Source organism: Ambystoma mexicanum, chromosome 3q (genome assembly GCF_040938575.1).
Source record: "Ambystoma mexicanum isolate Mex_15411 chromosome 3q, UKY_AmexF1_1, whole genome shotgun sequence".
Lineage (NCBI taxonomy): Eukaryota > Metazoa > Chordata > Amphibia > Caudata > Ambystomatidae > Ambystoma > Ambystoma mexicanum.
In genome coordinates this window covers 88806352-88822824 of record NC_090926.1, presented here as the reverse complement: position 1 = coordinate 88822824, position 16473 = coordinate 88806352, and the positions used below count along the sequence as shown (strand labels likewise).

The 16473-nt window shown below is 42.3% G+C and overlaps 1 protein-coding gene across 2 annotated transcripts in view; it reads left to right on the top strand.

The window, feature by feature from the left end:
* Window positions 1-16473, top strand: part of ENDOU (endonuclease, poly(U) specific) — a 179606-nt gene that overhangs the window by 82229 nt on the left and 80904 nt on the right. For both annotated transcript variants that reach the window (XM_069653200.1, XM_069653201.1), the window contains 2 exons: window positions 3628-3783; window positions 12349-12504. In XM_069653200.1, coding sequence (XP_069509301.1) covers window positions 3628-3783; window positions 12349-12504 — 312 coding nt within the window. The remainder of the gene's footprint in view (window positions 1-3627; window positions 3784-12348; window positions 12505-16473) is intronic.

The following is a 16473-nucleotide window of genomic DNA, read 5'->3' as shown; positions in this document are numbered from 1 at the left end:
CCAATTTAAATACTTACCGGAACTGGGCAATCTAGCTGGTGATGAAATCGAAAATGGACTTAAAAAGTTAACAGCACATTTTGGATCGATTTCTGACCATTGTCTTGTTTCCCAAGTAAATGTGAAGGATAGGACCGTTGATAAAAAATGTCAGGGATGCCAAACGATGGAGGCGTAGGGAAATTCGAAAGGCAGTGTCCAATGCAACAAATAAGAGCTTGTTGGCGAAAATGATCAACAATATAAAATGTAGGTATATAAACTGCGCAAAATGGTAGAGCCATTCAGTAAGAAATGCCCAGTGGCAGCGCATGTTCAAGGTTCTGAATAGTGGCTCCACTTGAACCATGTGACGGGAATTAAGAGACGCGAAGGGCCAGAAAGACTCTTTGGTAACTAACCCCTATCTGTCCTGAGAATTGGTATGTATTCATCCAATCTAATTTGTTCACAACGGAAAGGTCCACCTATGAGGGGTCATGTCTAACTTGGAGTAGAATTTGGACTGGGCCCGTGAGAGCACCCTGGTGGCCATTTGAAGTTAAAATGCTTGACAGCACCAAGCCCAAAGGGGCTGGCTAGCATGGTGCTAAAACAGACCCTGAAATATGGGCACACATCTTGGATATATAGTTTAACAATGTTTGTGGGTCTCATATCACAACAAACACCTGGAGACATGCATTTTTGATCCCAGTTTTTAAGATGGGACCATGCACCTTACCATCTCATTACCGATTGCTGTCCATGGTGGACGTGACAGGGACGATTTTTGCATATTTTGTGCTTCGAAGGCTCCACCAGTAGTATCAGCAACTCGTATTTTGCAAGATTTCCTAATTGGTTTCAGACCCGGCTGCTCCACTGCGCATAATCTGTGCTTAATCGATTGCTTGTTTGGCAAAGCCAAAATCATTTGTGATGTCATCTTTGATGTCCTGGGTGTTAGTGTTAACAGTACATGGTGGCGGTGCAGTTATGGTTGCAAAACTTACCATAACTGGCAAATTTCTTTGTTTCTTTTATTTTACTTGTCACCATAACGTCCCCGTAACAAAGTCTTTTCACTGAATTTGATAGGCATTTATTAGTGCAACTTAACCATATCGTCCCTTTAACAACGTTTTTTCACTTAATTCCATCGGTTTTCGTTACTGCAACTTAACCATACCATCCCTTTAACAAAGTATTTTCACTGAAATTCATAGGTTTTTATTAGTGTAGCTTAACCATAACATCACTTTAATAAAGCTTTTTCACTGAATTTCATAGGTTTGTATTAGTGCAATTTCACCATAAGGTCCCTTTAACAAATTTTTTTCAGTGAATTACATAGGTTTTTATTATTGAAAATGTTTCATGATGTTACATCAATGTATATAAGTTATTAATAATTCCTCTTTTAACATATATGAAAGAACTATAAACCTTTAACAAACATATGTTTTGCAATGCATACTGATGTGTGCTGTTATCAGCAGCGCATGTTGGGGTTGCAAGTCATGGTTGAATTGCCTAGGACATTAGGCTTGACCATGACCACAGCCTCACCAAACGACCCCCGTTATCCACTGCACCTACCCTGCATCCTACTTCAGTGTCCACTGTTCCGTCCTAATATAACCAATGGCCAGTGCTCATGGCTTGCAGCCATGGCCAGTCTCCACAATCCATTGGGCATGGGCTTCAGTCATGCTGCATGCCCCAAAAAGAAAATCAGAGTAGCCATTTCTCCTTGCCCAGGGCCAGGCCCACTACTCAGGCACCAAAGTTATATCACAACTTTTTGTACTTACAGTTAGACACTTTTGAAAAAGTTAAACACAGGACTAATTTGCAAAACATGCTTTCAGGTCCTTGCTGATGCTCCTTGTGCAAGTTTGCTGCAATCCTGTCCAGAATCCTGCAGCTGCAAGTAGACCCTTTTTTTTTACCATTCATTCCTATGGCTTCGGGCATGTCGTATGCTCAATTAAGCAAATCAGAGTAAATATTTGTCCTTGACAAGGGTCAGGCAGGCACCAAAGTTATATCACTATTTTTTGTACTTACATTTTAACCATTTGGAAAAAGTAAAACACAGGACACATTTGCAAACAAGCTTTCAGGTCCTTGCTGATGCTCCTGACGCAAGTTTGCTGCAATCCCGTCCTGCACTATGGCTGCAGCCGTGAGCAGATTTCTTTTTCCCCTTCAAACCTAGGGCTTCGGCCATGCTGCATGCCCCAACAAGCAAATCAGAGTAGACATTTGTCCTTGCCAAGGGCCAGGCTCACTGCCCAGGCGTCAACGTTATATCACTATTTTTGTAATTACATTCTGACACTTTGGAAAAAAATAAAACACAGGACAGATTTGCAAAACCATGCTTTCAGGTCCTTGCTGATGCTGCTCGCACATTTTTTTTCCCATTCAAAAGATTTCCCATTTTTGAAAATATTTACCATGTAGCCGGTCCCTGGTGGCCATGCTCACTTTAACCCCATTGCAGGTCCCTCGTGGCCATGACCCAGACAATCTGGCCACTGGCCATGGAAACAGGCTATACCTCAGTCAGCAAAGGGATATCACTATTTTTTGTACATACATTGTGACACTTTTCAAAAAATAAAACATGAACACATTTGCAAAACCATGCTTTCGGGTCCTTGCCAATGCTCCTTGCGCAAGTTTTCTATGAATCCATCCATGTTTTATTTTTCAAAATATACGAACAATAGGTCAATACTAACCTCAGACTTCCAAGGATATACCACTTTTTTTCTTTTTTAAAAGCGCAGGAAGCAATAAGATGTTTGCCCTATGTATTTATTCATCTAAATAGAACTATCAGTATTAATGTGAACTTTATGCAGATTTTAAAATAAAAGATCCCACACCACTGCATGTCCTCATTTCTTGTTCTCCTTGCTTTTTGACTTCAACTGTATCACTTTCTTTCTTTTTTGTATTGTCAATACAATAAATAAATACATTTCCCCTCCCTATCAGGTTAGAAAAGGATTACACAAGCTTTCTGAAAAAAAAACTCAAGATCCATCGCTTCAAATAATCTACTGGTACCAGACAAAACCCCGAACCACATACTTGAGTAAATTGTCCCGTGATTATGTGTTTGGTACCAACTGTCTATATGTTAGCTAGCTGATGCTTTTGAGCGACCAGCGCCATATAAATAAATAAATAAATACATAAATAAATAAATAAATAAAGAAGTGAGACCTTGCTAACTTCCAACTCAATCAGCCCATGAGAAATACATAGAAGGCACCCCTACTTCAAAATCAGTGTCTCTGACCAAGAGCAAATACACATTTTACAGATAGACAGCATCTGGTACATGGCATTTTCAAAATAACTTCTGCTTTTGTCCCTCAGTCTTCCAGGTCCACTAGACCAAGCTACCAAAGCTCTTTGTCATCCTCACGTGTAGTCAGAATTGGACAGTCACTTGCACAGTATACTTAGCACATGATCCACAAAGAAACACAATCCAAACGTTTAACCCACACTGTCCGTACCTTTGGGATGTACCATAGCAACAGCAGATCCATCAATTGCCTGATTTGTATTACAAAATAATGGTGGCCATGTAGGTAACACTATTTTGCTTTGGAAAAATTACAGTCAAGAGTTCCTGTCAAGGACGGTGTGGCGAGGCCTACAGGAAAAAGGACCCGTGTCACTGTAACTCTAAATGTGTCCAGCATGATAACTGCTGCGAAGACTACAGCACAGTGTGCAAGGGAGCAGAGATCAACAGCGCCCAGGGCCAGGATCCAGGTAATTCCTGTTGACCGTCCATATTATGTAATGTTTTATTAAGTGTGCACTCAAAACATACCACGTCAACATCAGCTTGAGGCCATCCTGGTATTTCATTATGGTGTTTATTTATTGAGCGCGGACCTAGCTTCGAGAATCATTGGAGCGCTATGCAGATGTATACACCAATACAGATACATAATGGAGCACTTTACAGGGGCAAACAACATTATATATGCATAACGGAGCACTTTACAGGGGCAAACAACATTATATATGCATAACGGAGCACTTTACAGGGGTAAACAACATTATATATGCATAACAGAGCACTTTTTAGAGGTAACAACAGAACAGGTATACAGCGGGGGGTAGGATACAGAGAATGGGTACAGCTTTACCGGGTGGCGGGGAGGAGAGGGGCGAGCGGCATCTAGCAAGTCAGGTGGCGTGAGGGGCAACATGATGGCCGAGGTGTTGAGGAGGAGAGACTCCTTGAAGAGGTGGGTCTTGAGTTCTTTTCTGAATTGTAGGAGTGTGGGGGTGAGTCTGATGCCGACGTGGAGGAGGTCCCATATTCTTAGGGCGTAGGCAGAGAATGCTTGCTTTCTGGTACTTTCCTTTTTGCAGCAGTGGATTTCAAGTCTGCACGTATTCTGGTCTCTGGTGGTGCGCTGTCCGCCAGAGATGCAGAGTTTCTCCGCGAGGTAGCTGGGTGACTTGAGGGTGACTGCCTTATAGATGATGCAGCAAGACTTGATTAATATAATAATACTAATAATAATACTAATACTGATAATAATGATAATAATTATGATTATAGTAACACGTTCTCATCATCACTATCCAGGAACAAACTTGACTGGCTCACACGTTTGCAGGCCAGTACAAGTCTTATGCCACTCTGCCTCTGTGTGATTTATTCTGATGCACCTTTTATCTGTTCCATTACCTTTGCCTTATCCCTCAGTGTTCCATCTAACAATCAGTAGACCGAGCATCCAGTACATGTAGATTCGATGTATGTATTGCTGGTTTAAATCTACCCAATACTTAGCACTTGAAGATTATGTCAGTCTTTCACGTGAACTTAGAGTGCTGTGGAAGCATCCCAAGAGATAACTGCACCTGCTGTTGCATCGATTCTAACAATCGGCACTCTGACCCAGAGTGAGAGCGACCATTTAGACCAACATACAATACCCATGGTTGCCTTTTCTTTGATTGGTTTCCTTTGAAGGTACATCTTTTTATGCACTCCCTATTGAATTTTATTCTGATGCATTTAAAATTGGATTGTACCACATGGTTGCAACGTAAGGGGAAGGTAGGTCATTTTCAGAAACTCCCTTGAAATTTAGATAATTGGATAAATGTCTCCATCAGGGCTGCCATCAGATGTTTGGGCGTTGATAGTGTTAATGATACACGACTAAATTCAATTGACTTCACCAGCCAGTGTCTGAATGGACTTGAGCCGAAAGATGCTGGCAGTGATTCCAATTACGGAATGAAAACAATCAGAGATGTGGTACATCCCAGCCATGTAACCCTGTGCAGAGTGAATACGCGTTTTCTGATTTCAGCTTTAAGTAACTATTAAGCAGAATTTCAGCTGCACAACAATCTCGCTGCTTTTCCCTGGCCTGATACTTTCTTGCTATTCTCCTCACCAGAACAGATTCTTTTCCTCCAATCCAAACATAAAGGAGTATATGTGGCCAATGAAAATATATGGCTGTATTTGTAGTCTATGCTTCAGTGCGCTCGGTCCAAGTCGAGGACAAGTCATTTGCAGTTCGGCAGGAGCCTTACTGCTGCTTGTGTATCCCGCGCTCTGGTGAGCTCTGCATATTGGTCACACCTGCTGCCTGTGAAGCAGCATAAATACTGACAGCATTGTGCTCAGTGCACATGCTCGCTCCAAGTCGTGGACAAGTCGTTTGCAGTTCGGCAGTTCGGCTGGTGTGGCTCTGGGCCTGGTGAAGAAACATACCGACCCCTTGTGTGGGAGTCGTTGGGAATACATGCCTGATAAGCAGAGAGCACCTCACTTATGGGGGAGGAAATACAGTTCAGCGGCAACGTGTTTGTCTTGGAAGCAAGACAGCGCAGTGCAACACAGGTTTGAATCCCGATTCTGCACTTAGAAGCCGCTTGTTGGTCTTAAGGGTGTTATAAATAAACAATTATAATTATTATGAATCGATCTATTTCTATTATCTGCTGGAAATGTGTATGTTCTGTGCATCTGCTGAGCCTTTGACATTAACTATGCCTGAGAAAGTTACTGCAAAATCTAAATCTTACAACTTGAGAAAGAATAAACCTTATGGTAGCACAGTGAAGTCTACAAAAGCAAACGGGCTCCCCAAACTGCTATTACAATTTCACATATTGTCGTGGAAGAGGGGCAATCTGCACAGTCGGCAACTGATGCTCAGAGAGGAAAGATTACTTCTTGTTTTAGTCAGAAGCAGCGGCATTTGAAGTACAACTCCTACCACCCGTGCTTGAAGAGGTTGATCCCATAATTGGGCTAAGTCCTGCACTGGTGAGCACAGAGACACCGATTATCAATAACAATTCCCTGTTCGAGTTGTGTTACTCTTTATAGAATTCAGCAGCAACCAGGAAGAAAGTGTTCTGGGTATGAGAAGCCCAAATGAGCAGTCAGAGCAGGATCAATACATATGAATATTCCCCAAACTAATCACCAACTCTCAACTATGCCTGATTTATATGCACACCCTGCCCCCTCGTAGAGTGCCAGCTCAACATGCAGTGAACCACTCGACGCAGCATTGACCCTAACGAATCTGCAGTTTGCAATAAAAACATTACTCCAAATATGCGGCAGGATCAATGAGGTGCAGAAAGACCATGGCGACTTAATCAAACGTATTCAGAAGTCAGTGGGGGAATTACCAGTTTTTCTAGCTAAATCACCTTCAAAAGCCTCACACAAAGGCCCTCCTTAAAGAGTGAATTTTGTAAGAGGTTATGGATGCCTCATTTCAGAGCAACAGGGATTCTGACTTAAGAAGCATCTCTGGGTTACATCAAACTCAGAAGCCGCGGAAGATGGCCAAGCGGAAAAGGACACTGGAGTCAAAAAGCAAAGTTCAGACTCACGTATCACAGGTGGACCCATTAAATTCCACAGGTATTTCTGAACCATGCAAAGTTCCTTAGAAAAGTGACAAAGGGAAACTTGTTGTAAGAGGCTTCCCACAAAGTCAACGGGGACCCTCACAAACTGAGGACAGGGTCCCCTGTTGACAAATAATAACACCTGTGAAGATCACTCACTCATAGAGGTGGGGAATGGATATAAGTGCAGGGGAAATGAGTCTCAGAAGGAATGTTTTGAAAATGAATCTATCCACATTGGACCACCTTTAAATGGCGCCCTGTATACCAGGAACGTGTCAATTTTGGAGGACAAGCACTTCATAATTGCACAAATTCTTTCAAAGAAGTCTAAATGGATTAATCTATCCGATCTCCTCAATTTGATCCAGGAAATACATCCGGCGAGGGTCCTGATGTCAGATGACTTTGAGTTTGTGGAACCTTTGGATCAAGGCAGTTAGCACAGTGTATCCCGTATACACTGCCACATAACTGACACAGCAGCCCTTATTCGCTCGTAGGCTAACAATTTGAAGAGATCGGACTATGAGTTAAATGTCAATGATATCACAGAGTCTGTACCTTACTGCTCTTGCTGTCAGAGGGGCTCAAGGTTCCTTACTGTTCAAAGGCCTATTGTGAAACCCCCATCTGTCGAAGGAAATGACAATAATCATGGGTGGGACTGGCTATTAAGTGTTGTGCCTGTTAGACCTAAACTCAAAGATTGATTTCTGAGGATAATGACCTGTAACACACGTGGCCACTGTCATTTTTTGAGCAAAGCTGGTTCATTGGGTGAGTTACTTAAGAATTGCGTGTTCCAAATTTTGGCTAAAAAAGTATCTTGAGTAAATCCTTTGGAGGTCTGGAGATTGGCATACATAAGGGATACTCTTTCTGCTAGGTGTATTGATGCAGATTAATTGATGTTGGCAATAGATTTGGTGGCATCTGCCTACTAAACACTTCCTAATTATAAATGTATATGGTCCTCCTGGGGCCACGCAAACAGAAAGTGTCATGAAATGCATCTCCGATTTACTTATGAACTGGTACGAGGTCAATTGTAGCAACATGATACTCTTAGGTGGTGATATTAATGCTAGATGCATGGACAAAAGTAGGGTTGCAGTGCGCCTTGATTTGTGTTGGTCAAAAGTAAAATGAGTTTCCAAAAATCAGGGTCAACCCTGGTTGTATTTTTGTATGGACTGGGAGCTTACCATGCTGAACAGTCGTACCTCAGGGGACATTCCTGGGGTTTTCACATGTAGTAATGGCAGATCTAATTTAAATGATCTACTTGCATCCAAAATGTTGCTGGGTGAAGTCCAGAATGTAGAAGTAAGAGACATGGGGCCTCATCAAAAGTTGGGTGGAGCGGCAAAAATGCAGTAGTAACTCTATTACCACTGCATTACCACTCAGCTTTCAGCTGAAGGTAAATCTGGTTAGTTTCCGTCCATTTGCGGCTCTGTTACCATGACGCAAATTGTGTTGCAGTAGTAGCGCCCAGCATTCCCTATAGAGTCTTATGGACTGAGTTGTGGCATCCTATGGATAGAGCGCCGGACTGAGTTGTGGTAATGCCATTTGTGTTGGCGGTATCCCGGCAGATTTACTTCCGGGATACCGCCAAGGCTCTGATGAGGCTCAAGGAATGGAGAGACCACGCTAGGGTCTCACTCAATCCCTGTCTCCACAGCAAGAGTGCGGTACCCACTAAAATTGGAGAAGTGGATATAATTCATGCAGGGACCATGTGTCCTGGTCGGAGGCAAATCTGAACAAGTTTTCCCTGTTCTGGTCGGATGCCCAATTTAAATACTTACCGGAACTGGGCAATCTAGCTGGTGATGAAATCGAAAATGGACTTAAAAAGTTAACAGCACATTTTGGATCGATTTCTGACCATTGTCTTGTTTCCCAAGTAAATGTGAAGGATAGGACCGTTGATAAAAAATGTCAGGGATGCCAAACGATGGAGGCGTAGGGAAATTTGAAAGGCAATGTCCAATGCAACAAATAAGAGCTTGTTGGCCAAAATGATCAACAATATAAAATGTAGGTATATAAACTGCGCAAAATGGTAGAGCCATTCAGTAAGAAATGCCCAGTGGCAGCGCATGTTCAAGGTTCTGAATAGTGGCTCCACTAGAACCATGTGACAGGAATTAAGAGACGCGAAGGGCCAGAAAGACTCTTTGGTAACTAACCCCTATCTGTCCTGAGAATTGGTATGTGTTCATCCAATCTAATTTGTTCACAACGGAAAGGTCCACCTATGAGGGGTCATGTCCAACTTGGAGTAGAATTTGGACTGGGCCCGTGAGAGCATCCTGGTGGCCATTTGACAGTTAAAATGCTTGACAGCACCAAGCCCAAAGGGGCTGGCTAGCATGGTGCTAAAACAGACCCTGAAATATGGGCACACATCTTGGATATGTAGTTTAACAATGTTTGTGAGTCTCATATCACAACAAACACCTGGAGACATGCATTTATGATCCCAGTTTTTAAGATGGGACCATGCACCTTACCATCTCATTACGGATTGCTGTCCATGGTGGACGTGACAGGGACGATTTTTGCATATTTTGTGCTTCGAAGGCTCCACCAGTAGTATCAGCAACTCGTATTTTGCAAGATTTCCTAACTGGTTTCAGACCCGGCTGCTCCACTGCGCATAATCTGTGCTTAATCGATTGCTTGTTTGGCAAAGCCAAAATCATTTGTGATGTCATCTTTGATGTCCTGGGTGTTAGTGTTAACAGTACATGGTGGCGGTGCAGTTATGGTTGCAAAACTTACCATAACTGGCAAATTTCTTTGTTTCTTTTATTTTACTTGTCACCATAACGTCCCTGTAACAAAGTCTTTTCACTGAATTTGATAGGCATTTATTAGTGCAACTTAATGATATCGTCCCTTTAACAACGTTTTTTCACTTAATTCCATCGGTTTTCGTTACTGCAACTTAACCATACCATCCCTTTAACAAAGTATTTTCACTGAAATTCATAGGTTTTTATTAGTGTAGCTTAACCATAACATCACTTTAATAAAGCTTTTTCACTGAATTTCATAGGTTTGTATTAGTGCAACTTCACCATAAGGTCCATTTAACAAATTTTTTTCAGTGAATTACATAGGTTTTTATTAGTGAAAATGTTTCATGATGTTACATCAATGTATATAAGTTTTTAATAATTCCTCTTTTAACATATATGAAAGAACTATAAACCTTTAACAAACATATGTTTTGCAATGCATACTGATGTGTGCTGTTATCAGCAGCGCATGTTGGGGATGAGAGTCATGGTTGAATTGCCTAGGACATAAGGCTTGACCATGACCACAGCCCCACCAAACGACCCCCGTTATCCACTGCACCTACCCTGCATCCTACTTCAGTGTCCACTGTTCCGTCCTAATATAACCAATGGCCAGTGCTCATGGCTTGCAGCCATCGCCAGTCTCCACAATCCATTGGGCATGGGCTTCAGTCATGCTGCATGCCCCAAAAAGAAAATCAGAGTAGCCATTTCTCCTTGCCCAGGGCCAGGCCCACTACCCAGGCACCAAAGTTATATCACAACTTTTTGTACTTACAGTTAGACACTTTTGAAAAAGTTAAACACAGGACTAATTTTCAAAACATGCTTTCAGGTCCTTGCTGACGCTCCTTGTGCAAGTTTGCTGCAATCCTGTCCAGAATCCTGCAGCTGCAAGTAGACCCTTTTTTTTTACCATTCATTCCTATGGCTTCGGGCATGTCGTATGCTCAATTAAGCAAATCAGAGTAAATATTTGTCCTTGACGAGGGTCAGGCACATTGTCCAGGCACCAAAGTTATATCACTATTTTTTGTACTTACATTTTAACCATTTGGAAAAAGTAAAACACAGGACACATTTGCAAAGCAAGCTTTCAGGTCCTTGCTGATGCTCCTGACGCAAGTTTGCTGCAATCCCGTCCTGCGCTATGGCTGCAGCCGTGAGCAGATTTCTTTTTCCCCTTCAAACCTAGGGCTTCAGCCATGCCGCATGCCCCAACAAACAAATCAGAGTAGACATTTGTCCTTGCCAAGGGCCAGGCTCACTGCCCAGGCGTCAACGTTATATCAATATTTTTGTAATTACATTCTGACTCTTTGGAAAAAAATAAAACACAGGACAGATTTGCAAAACCATGCTTTCCGGTCCTTGCTGATGCTGCTTGCACATTTTGTTTCCCATTCAAAAGATTTCCCATTTTTGAAAATATTTACCATGTAGCCGGTCCCTGGTGGCCATGCTCACTTTAACCCCATTGCAGGTCCCTCGTGGCCATGACCCAGACAATCTGGCCACTGGCCATGGAAACAGGCTATACCTCAGTGAGCAGAGGGATATCACTATTTTTTGTACATACATTGTGACACTTTTCAAAAAATAAAACATGAACACATTTGCAAAACCATGCTTTCGGGTCCTTGCCAATGCTCCTTGCGCAAGTTTTCTATGAATCCATCCATATTTTATTTTTCAAAATATACGAACAATAGGTCAATACTAACCTCAGACTTCCAAGGATATACCACTTTTTTTCTTTTTTAAAAGCGCAGGAAGCAATAAGATGTTTGCCCTATGTATTTATTCATCTAAATAGAACTATCAGTATTAATGTGAACTTTATGCAGATTTTAAAATAAAAGATCCCACACCACTGCATGTCCTCATTTCTTGTTCTCCTTGCTTTTTGACTTCAACTGTATCACTTTCTTTCTTTTTTGTATTGTCAATACAATAAATAAATACATTTCCCCTCCCTATCAGGTTAGAAAAGGATTACACAAGCTTTCTGAAAAAAAAACTCAAGATCCATCGCTTCAAATAATCTACTGGTACCAGACAAAACCCCGAACCACATACTTGAGTAAATTGTCCCGTGATTATGTGTTTGGTACCAACTGTCTATATGTTAGCTAGCTGATGCTTTTGAGCGACCAGCGCCATATAAATAAATAAATAAATACATAAATAAATAAAGAAGTGAGACCTTGCTAACTTCCAACTCAATCAGCCCATGAGAAATACATAGAAGGCACCCCTACTTCAAAATCAGTGTCTCTGACCAAGAGCAAATACACATTTTACAGATAGACAGCATCTGGTACATGGCATTTTCAAAATAACTTCTGCTTTTGTCCCTCAGTCTTCCAGGTCCACTAGACCAAGCTACCAAAGCTCTTTGTCATCCTCACGTGTAGTCAGAATTGGACAGTCACTTGCACAGTATACTTAGCACATGATCCACAAAGAAACACAATCCAAACGTTTAACCCACACTGTCCGTACCTTTGGGATGTACCATAGCAACAGCAGATCCATCAATTGCCTGATTTGTATTACAAAATAATGGTGGCCATGTAGGTAACACTATTTTGCTTTGGAAAAATTACAGTCAAGAGTTCCTGTCAAGGACGGTGTGGCGAGGCCTACAGGAAAAAGGACCCGTGTCACTGTAACTCTAAATGTGTCCAGCATGATAACTGCTGCGAAGACTACAGCACAGTGTGCAAGGGAGCAGAGATCAACAGCGCCCAGGGCCAGGATCCAGGTAATTCCTGTTGACCGTCCATATTATGTAATGTTTTATTAAGTGTGCACTTAAAACATACCACGTCAACATCAGCTTGAGGCCATCCTGGTATTTCATTATGGTGTTTATTTATTGAGCGCGGACCTAGCTTCGAGAATCATTGGAGCGCTATGCAGATGTATACACCAATACAGATACATAATGGAGCACTCTACAGGGGCAAACAACATTATATATGCATAATGGAGCACTTTACAGGGGCAAACAACATTATATATGCATAACGGAGCACTTTACAGGGGTAAGCAACATTATATATGCATAACAGAGCACTTTTTAGAGGTAACAACAGAACAGGTATACAGCGGGGGGTAGGATACAGAGAATGGGTACAGCTTTACCGGGTGGCGGGGAGGAGAGGGGCGAGCGGCATCTAGCAAGTCAGGTGACGTGAGGGGCAACATGATGGCCTAGGTGTTGAGGAGGAGAGACTCCTTGAAGAGGTGGGTCTTGAGTTCTTTTCTGAATTGTAGGAGTGTGGGGGCGAGTCTGATGCCGACGTGGAGGAGGTCCCATATTCTTGGGGCGTAGGCAGAGAATGCTTGCTTTCTGGTCCTTTCCTTTTTGCAGCGGTGGATTTCAAGTCTGCACGTATTCTGGTCTCTGGTGGTGCGCTGTCCGCCGGAGATGCAGAGTTTCTCCGCGAGGTAGCTGGGTGACTTGAGGGTGACTGCCTTATAGATGATGCAGCAAGACTTGATTAATATAATAATAATAATACTAATAATGATAATAATGATAATAATTATGATTATAGTAATACGTTTTCATCATCACTATCCAGGAATAAACTTGACTGGCTCACACGCTTGCAGGCCAGTACAAGTCTTATGCCACTCTGCCTCTGTGTGATTTATTCTGATGCACCTTTTACCTGTTCCATTACCTTTGCCTTATCCCTCAGTGTTCCATCTAACAATCAGTAGACCAAGCATCCAGTACATGTAGATTCGATGTATGTATTGCTGGTTTAAATCTACCCAATACTTAGCACTTGAAGATTATGTCAGTCTTTCACGTGAACTTAGAGTGCTGTGGAAGCATCCCAAAGAGATAACTGCACCTGCTGTTGCATCGATTTTAACAATCGGCACTCTGACCTAGAGTGAGAGCGACCATTTAGACCAACATACAATACCCATGGTTGCCTTTTCTTTGATTGGTTTCCTTTGAAGGTACATCTTTTTATGCACTCCCTATTGAATTTTATTCTGATGCATTTAAAATTGGATTGTACCACATGGTTGCAATGTAAGGGGAAGGTAGGTCATTTTCAGAAACTCCCTTGAAATTTAGATAATTGGATAAATGTCTCCATCAGGGCTGCCATCAGATGTTTGGGAGTTGATAGTGTTAATGATACACAACTAAATTCAATTGACTTCACCAGCCAGTGTCTGAATGGACTTGAGCCGAAAGATGCTGCCAGTGATTCCAATTACGGAATGAAAACAATCAGAGATGTGGTACATCCCAGCCATGTAACCCTGTGCAGAGTGAATACCCGTTTTCTGATTTCAGCTTTAAGTAACTATTAAGCAGAATTTCAGCTGCACAACAATCTCGCTGTTTTTCCCTGGCCTGATACTTTCTTGCTATTCTCCTCACCAGAACAGATTCTTTTCCTCCAATCCAAACATAAAGGAGTATATGTGGCCAATGAAAATATATGGCTGTATTTGTAGTCTATGCTTCAGTGCGCTCGGTCCAAGTCGAGGACAAGTCATTTGCAGTTCGGCAGGAGCCTTACTGCTGGTTGTGTATCCCGCGCTCTGGTGAGCTCTGCATATTGGTCACACCTGCTGCCTGTGAAGCAGCATAAATACTGACAGCATTGTGCTCAGTGCACATGCTCGGTCCAAGTCGTGGACAAGTCGTTTGCAGTTCGGCAGTTCGGCTGGTGTGGCTCTGGGCCTGGTGAAGAAACATACCGACCCCTTGTGTGGGAGTCGTTGGGAATACATGCCTGATAAGCAGAGAGCACCTCACTTATGGGGGAGGAAATACAGTTCAGCGCCAACGTGTTTGTCTTGGAAGCAACACAGGTTTGAATCCCGATTCTGCACTTAGAAACCGCTTGTTGGTATTAAGGGTGTTATAAATGAATAATTATTATGAATCGATCTATTTCTATTATCTGCTGGAAATTTGTATGTTCTGTGCATCTGCTGAGCCTTTGACATTAACTATGTCTGAGAAAGTTACTGCAAAATCTAAATCTTACAACTTGAGAAAGAATAAACCTTATGGTAGCACAGTGAAGTCTACAAAAGCAAACGGGCTCCCCAAACTGCTATTACAATTTCACATATTGTCGTGGAAGAGGGGCAATCTGCACAGTCGGCAACTGATGCTCAGAGAGGAAAGATTACTTCTTGTTTTAGTCAGAAGCAGCGGCATTTGAAGTACAACTCCTACCACCCGTGCTTGAAGAGGTTGATCCCATAATTGGGCTGGGTCCTGCACTGGTGAGCACAGAGGCACTGATTATCAATAACAATTCCCTGTTCGAGTTGTGTTACTCTTTACAGAATTCAGCAGCAACCAGGGAAGAAAGTGTTCTGGGTATGAGAAGCCCAAATGAGCAGTCAGAGCAGGATCAATACATATGAATATTCCCCAAACTAATCACCAACTCTCAACTATGCCTGATTTATATGCACACTCTGCCCCCTCGTAGAGTGCCAGCTCAACATGCAGTGAACCACTCGACGCAGCATTGACTCTAACGAATCTGCAGTTTGCAGTAAAAACATTACTCCAAATATGCGGCAGGATCAATGAGGTGCAGAAAGACCATCGCGACTTAATCAAACGTATTCAGAAGTCAGTGGGGGAATTACCAGTTTTTCTAGCTAAATCACCTTCAAAAGCCTCACACAAAGGCCCTCCTTAAAGAGTGAATTTTGTAAGAGGTTATGGATGCCTCATTTCAGAGCAACAGGGATTCTGACTTAAGAAGCATCTCTGGGTTACATCAAACTCAGAAGCCGCGGAAGATGGCCAAGCGGAAAAGGACACTGGAGTCAAAAAGCAAAGTTCAGACTCACGTATCACAGGTGGACCCATTAAATTCCACAGGTATTTCTGAACCATGCAAAGTTCCTTAGAAAAGTAACAAAGGGAAACCTGTTTCCACAAAGTCAACGGGGACCCTCACAAACTGAGGACAGGGTCCCCTGTTGACAAATAATAACACCTGTGAAGATCACTCACTCATAGAGGTGGGGAATGGATATAATTCCAGGGGAAATGAGTCTCAGAAGGAATGTTTTGAAAATGAATCTATCCGCATTGGACCACCTTTAAATGGCGCCCTGTATACCAGGAACGTGTCAATTTTGGAGGACAAGCACTTCATAATTGCACAAATTCTTTCAAAGAAGTCTAAATGGATTAATCTATATGATCTCCTCAATTTGATCCAGAAACTACGTCCGTTGAGGGTCCTGATGTCAGATGACTTTGAGTTTGTGGAACCTTTGGATCAAGGCAGTTAGCACAGTGTATCCCGTATACACTGCCACATAACTGACACAGCAGCCCTTATTCGCTCGTAGGCTAACAATTTGAAGAGATCGGACTATGAGTTAAATGTCAATTATATCACAAAGTCTGTACCTTACTGCTGTTGCTGTCAGAGGGGCTCAAGGTCCCTTATTGTTAAAAGGCCTATTGTGAAACCCCCATCTGTCGAAGGAAATGACAATAATCATGGGTGGGACTGGCTATCAAGTGTTGTGCCTGTTAGACCTAAACCCAAAGATTGATTTCTGAAGATAATGTCCTGGAACACACGTGGCCACTGTCATTTGTTGAGCAAAGCTGGTTCATTGGGTGAGTTACTTAAGAATTGCGTGTTCCAAATTTTGGCTAAAAAAGGTATCTTGAGTAAATCCTTTGGAGGTCTGGTGATTGGCATACATA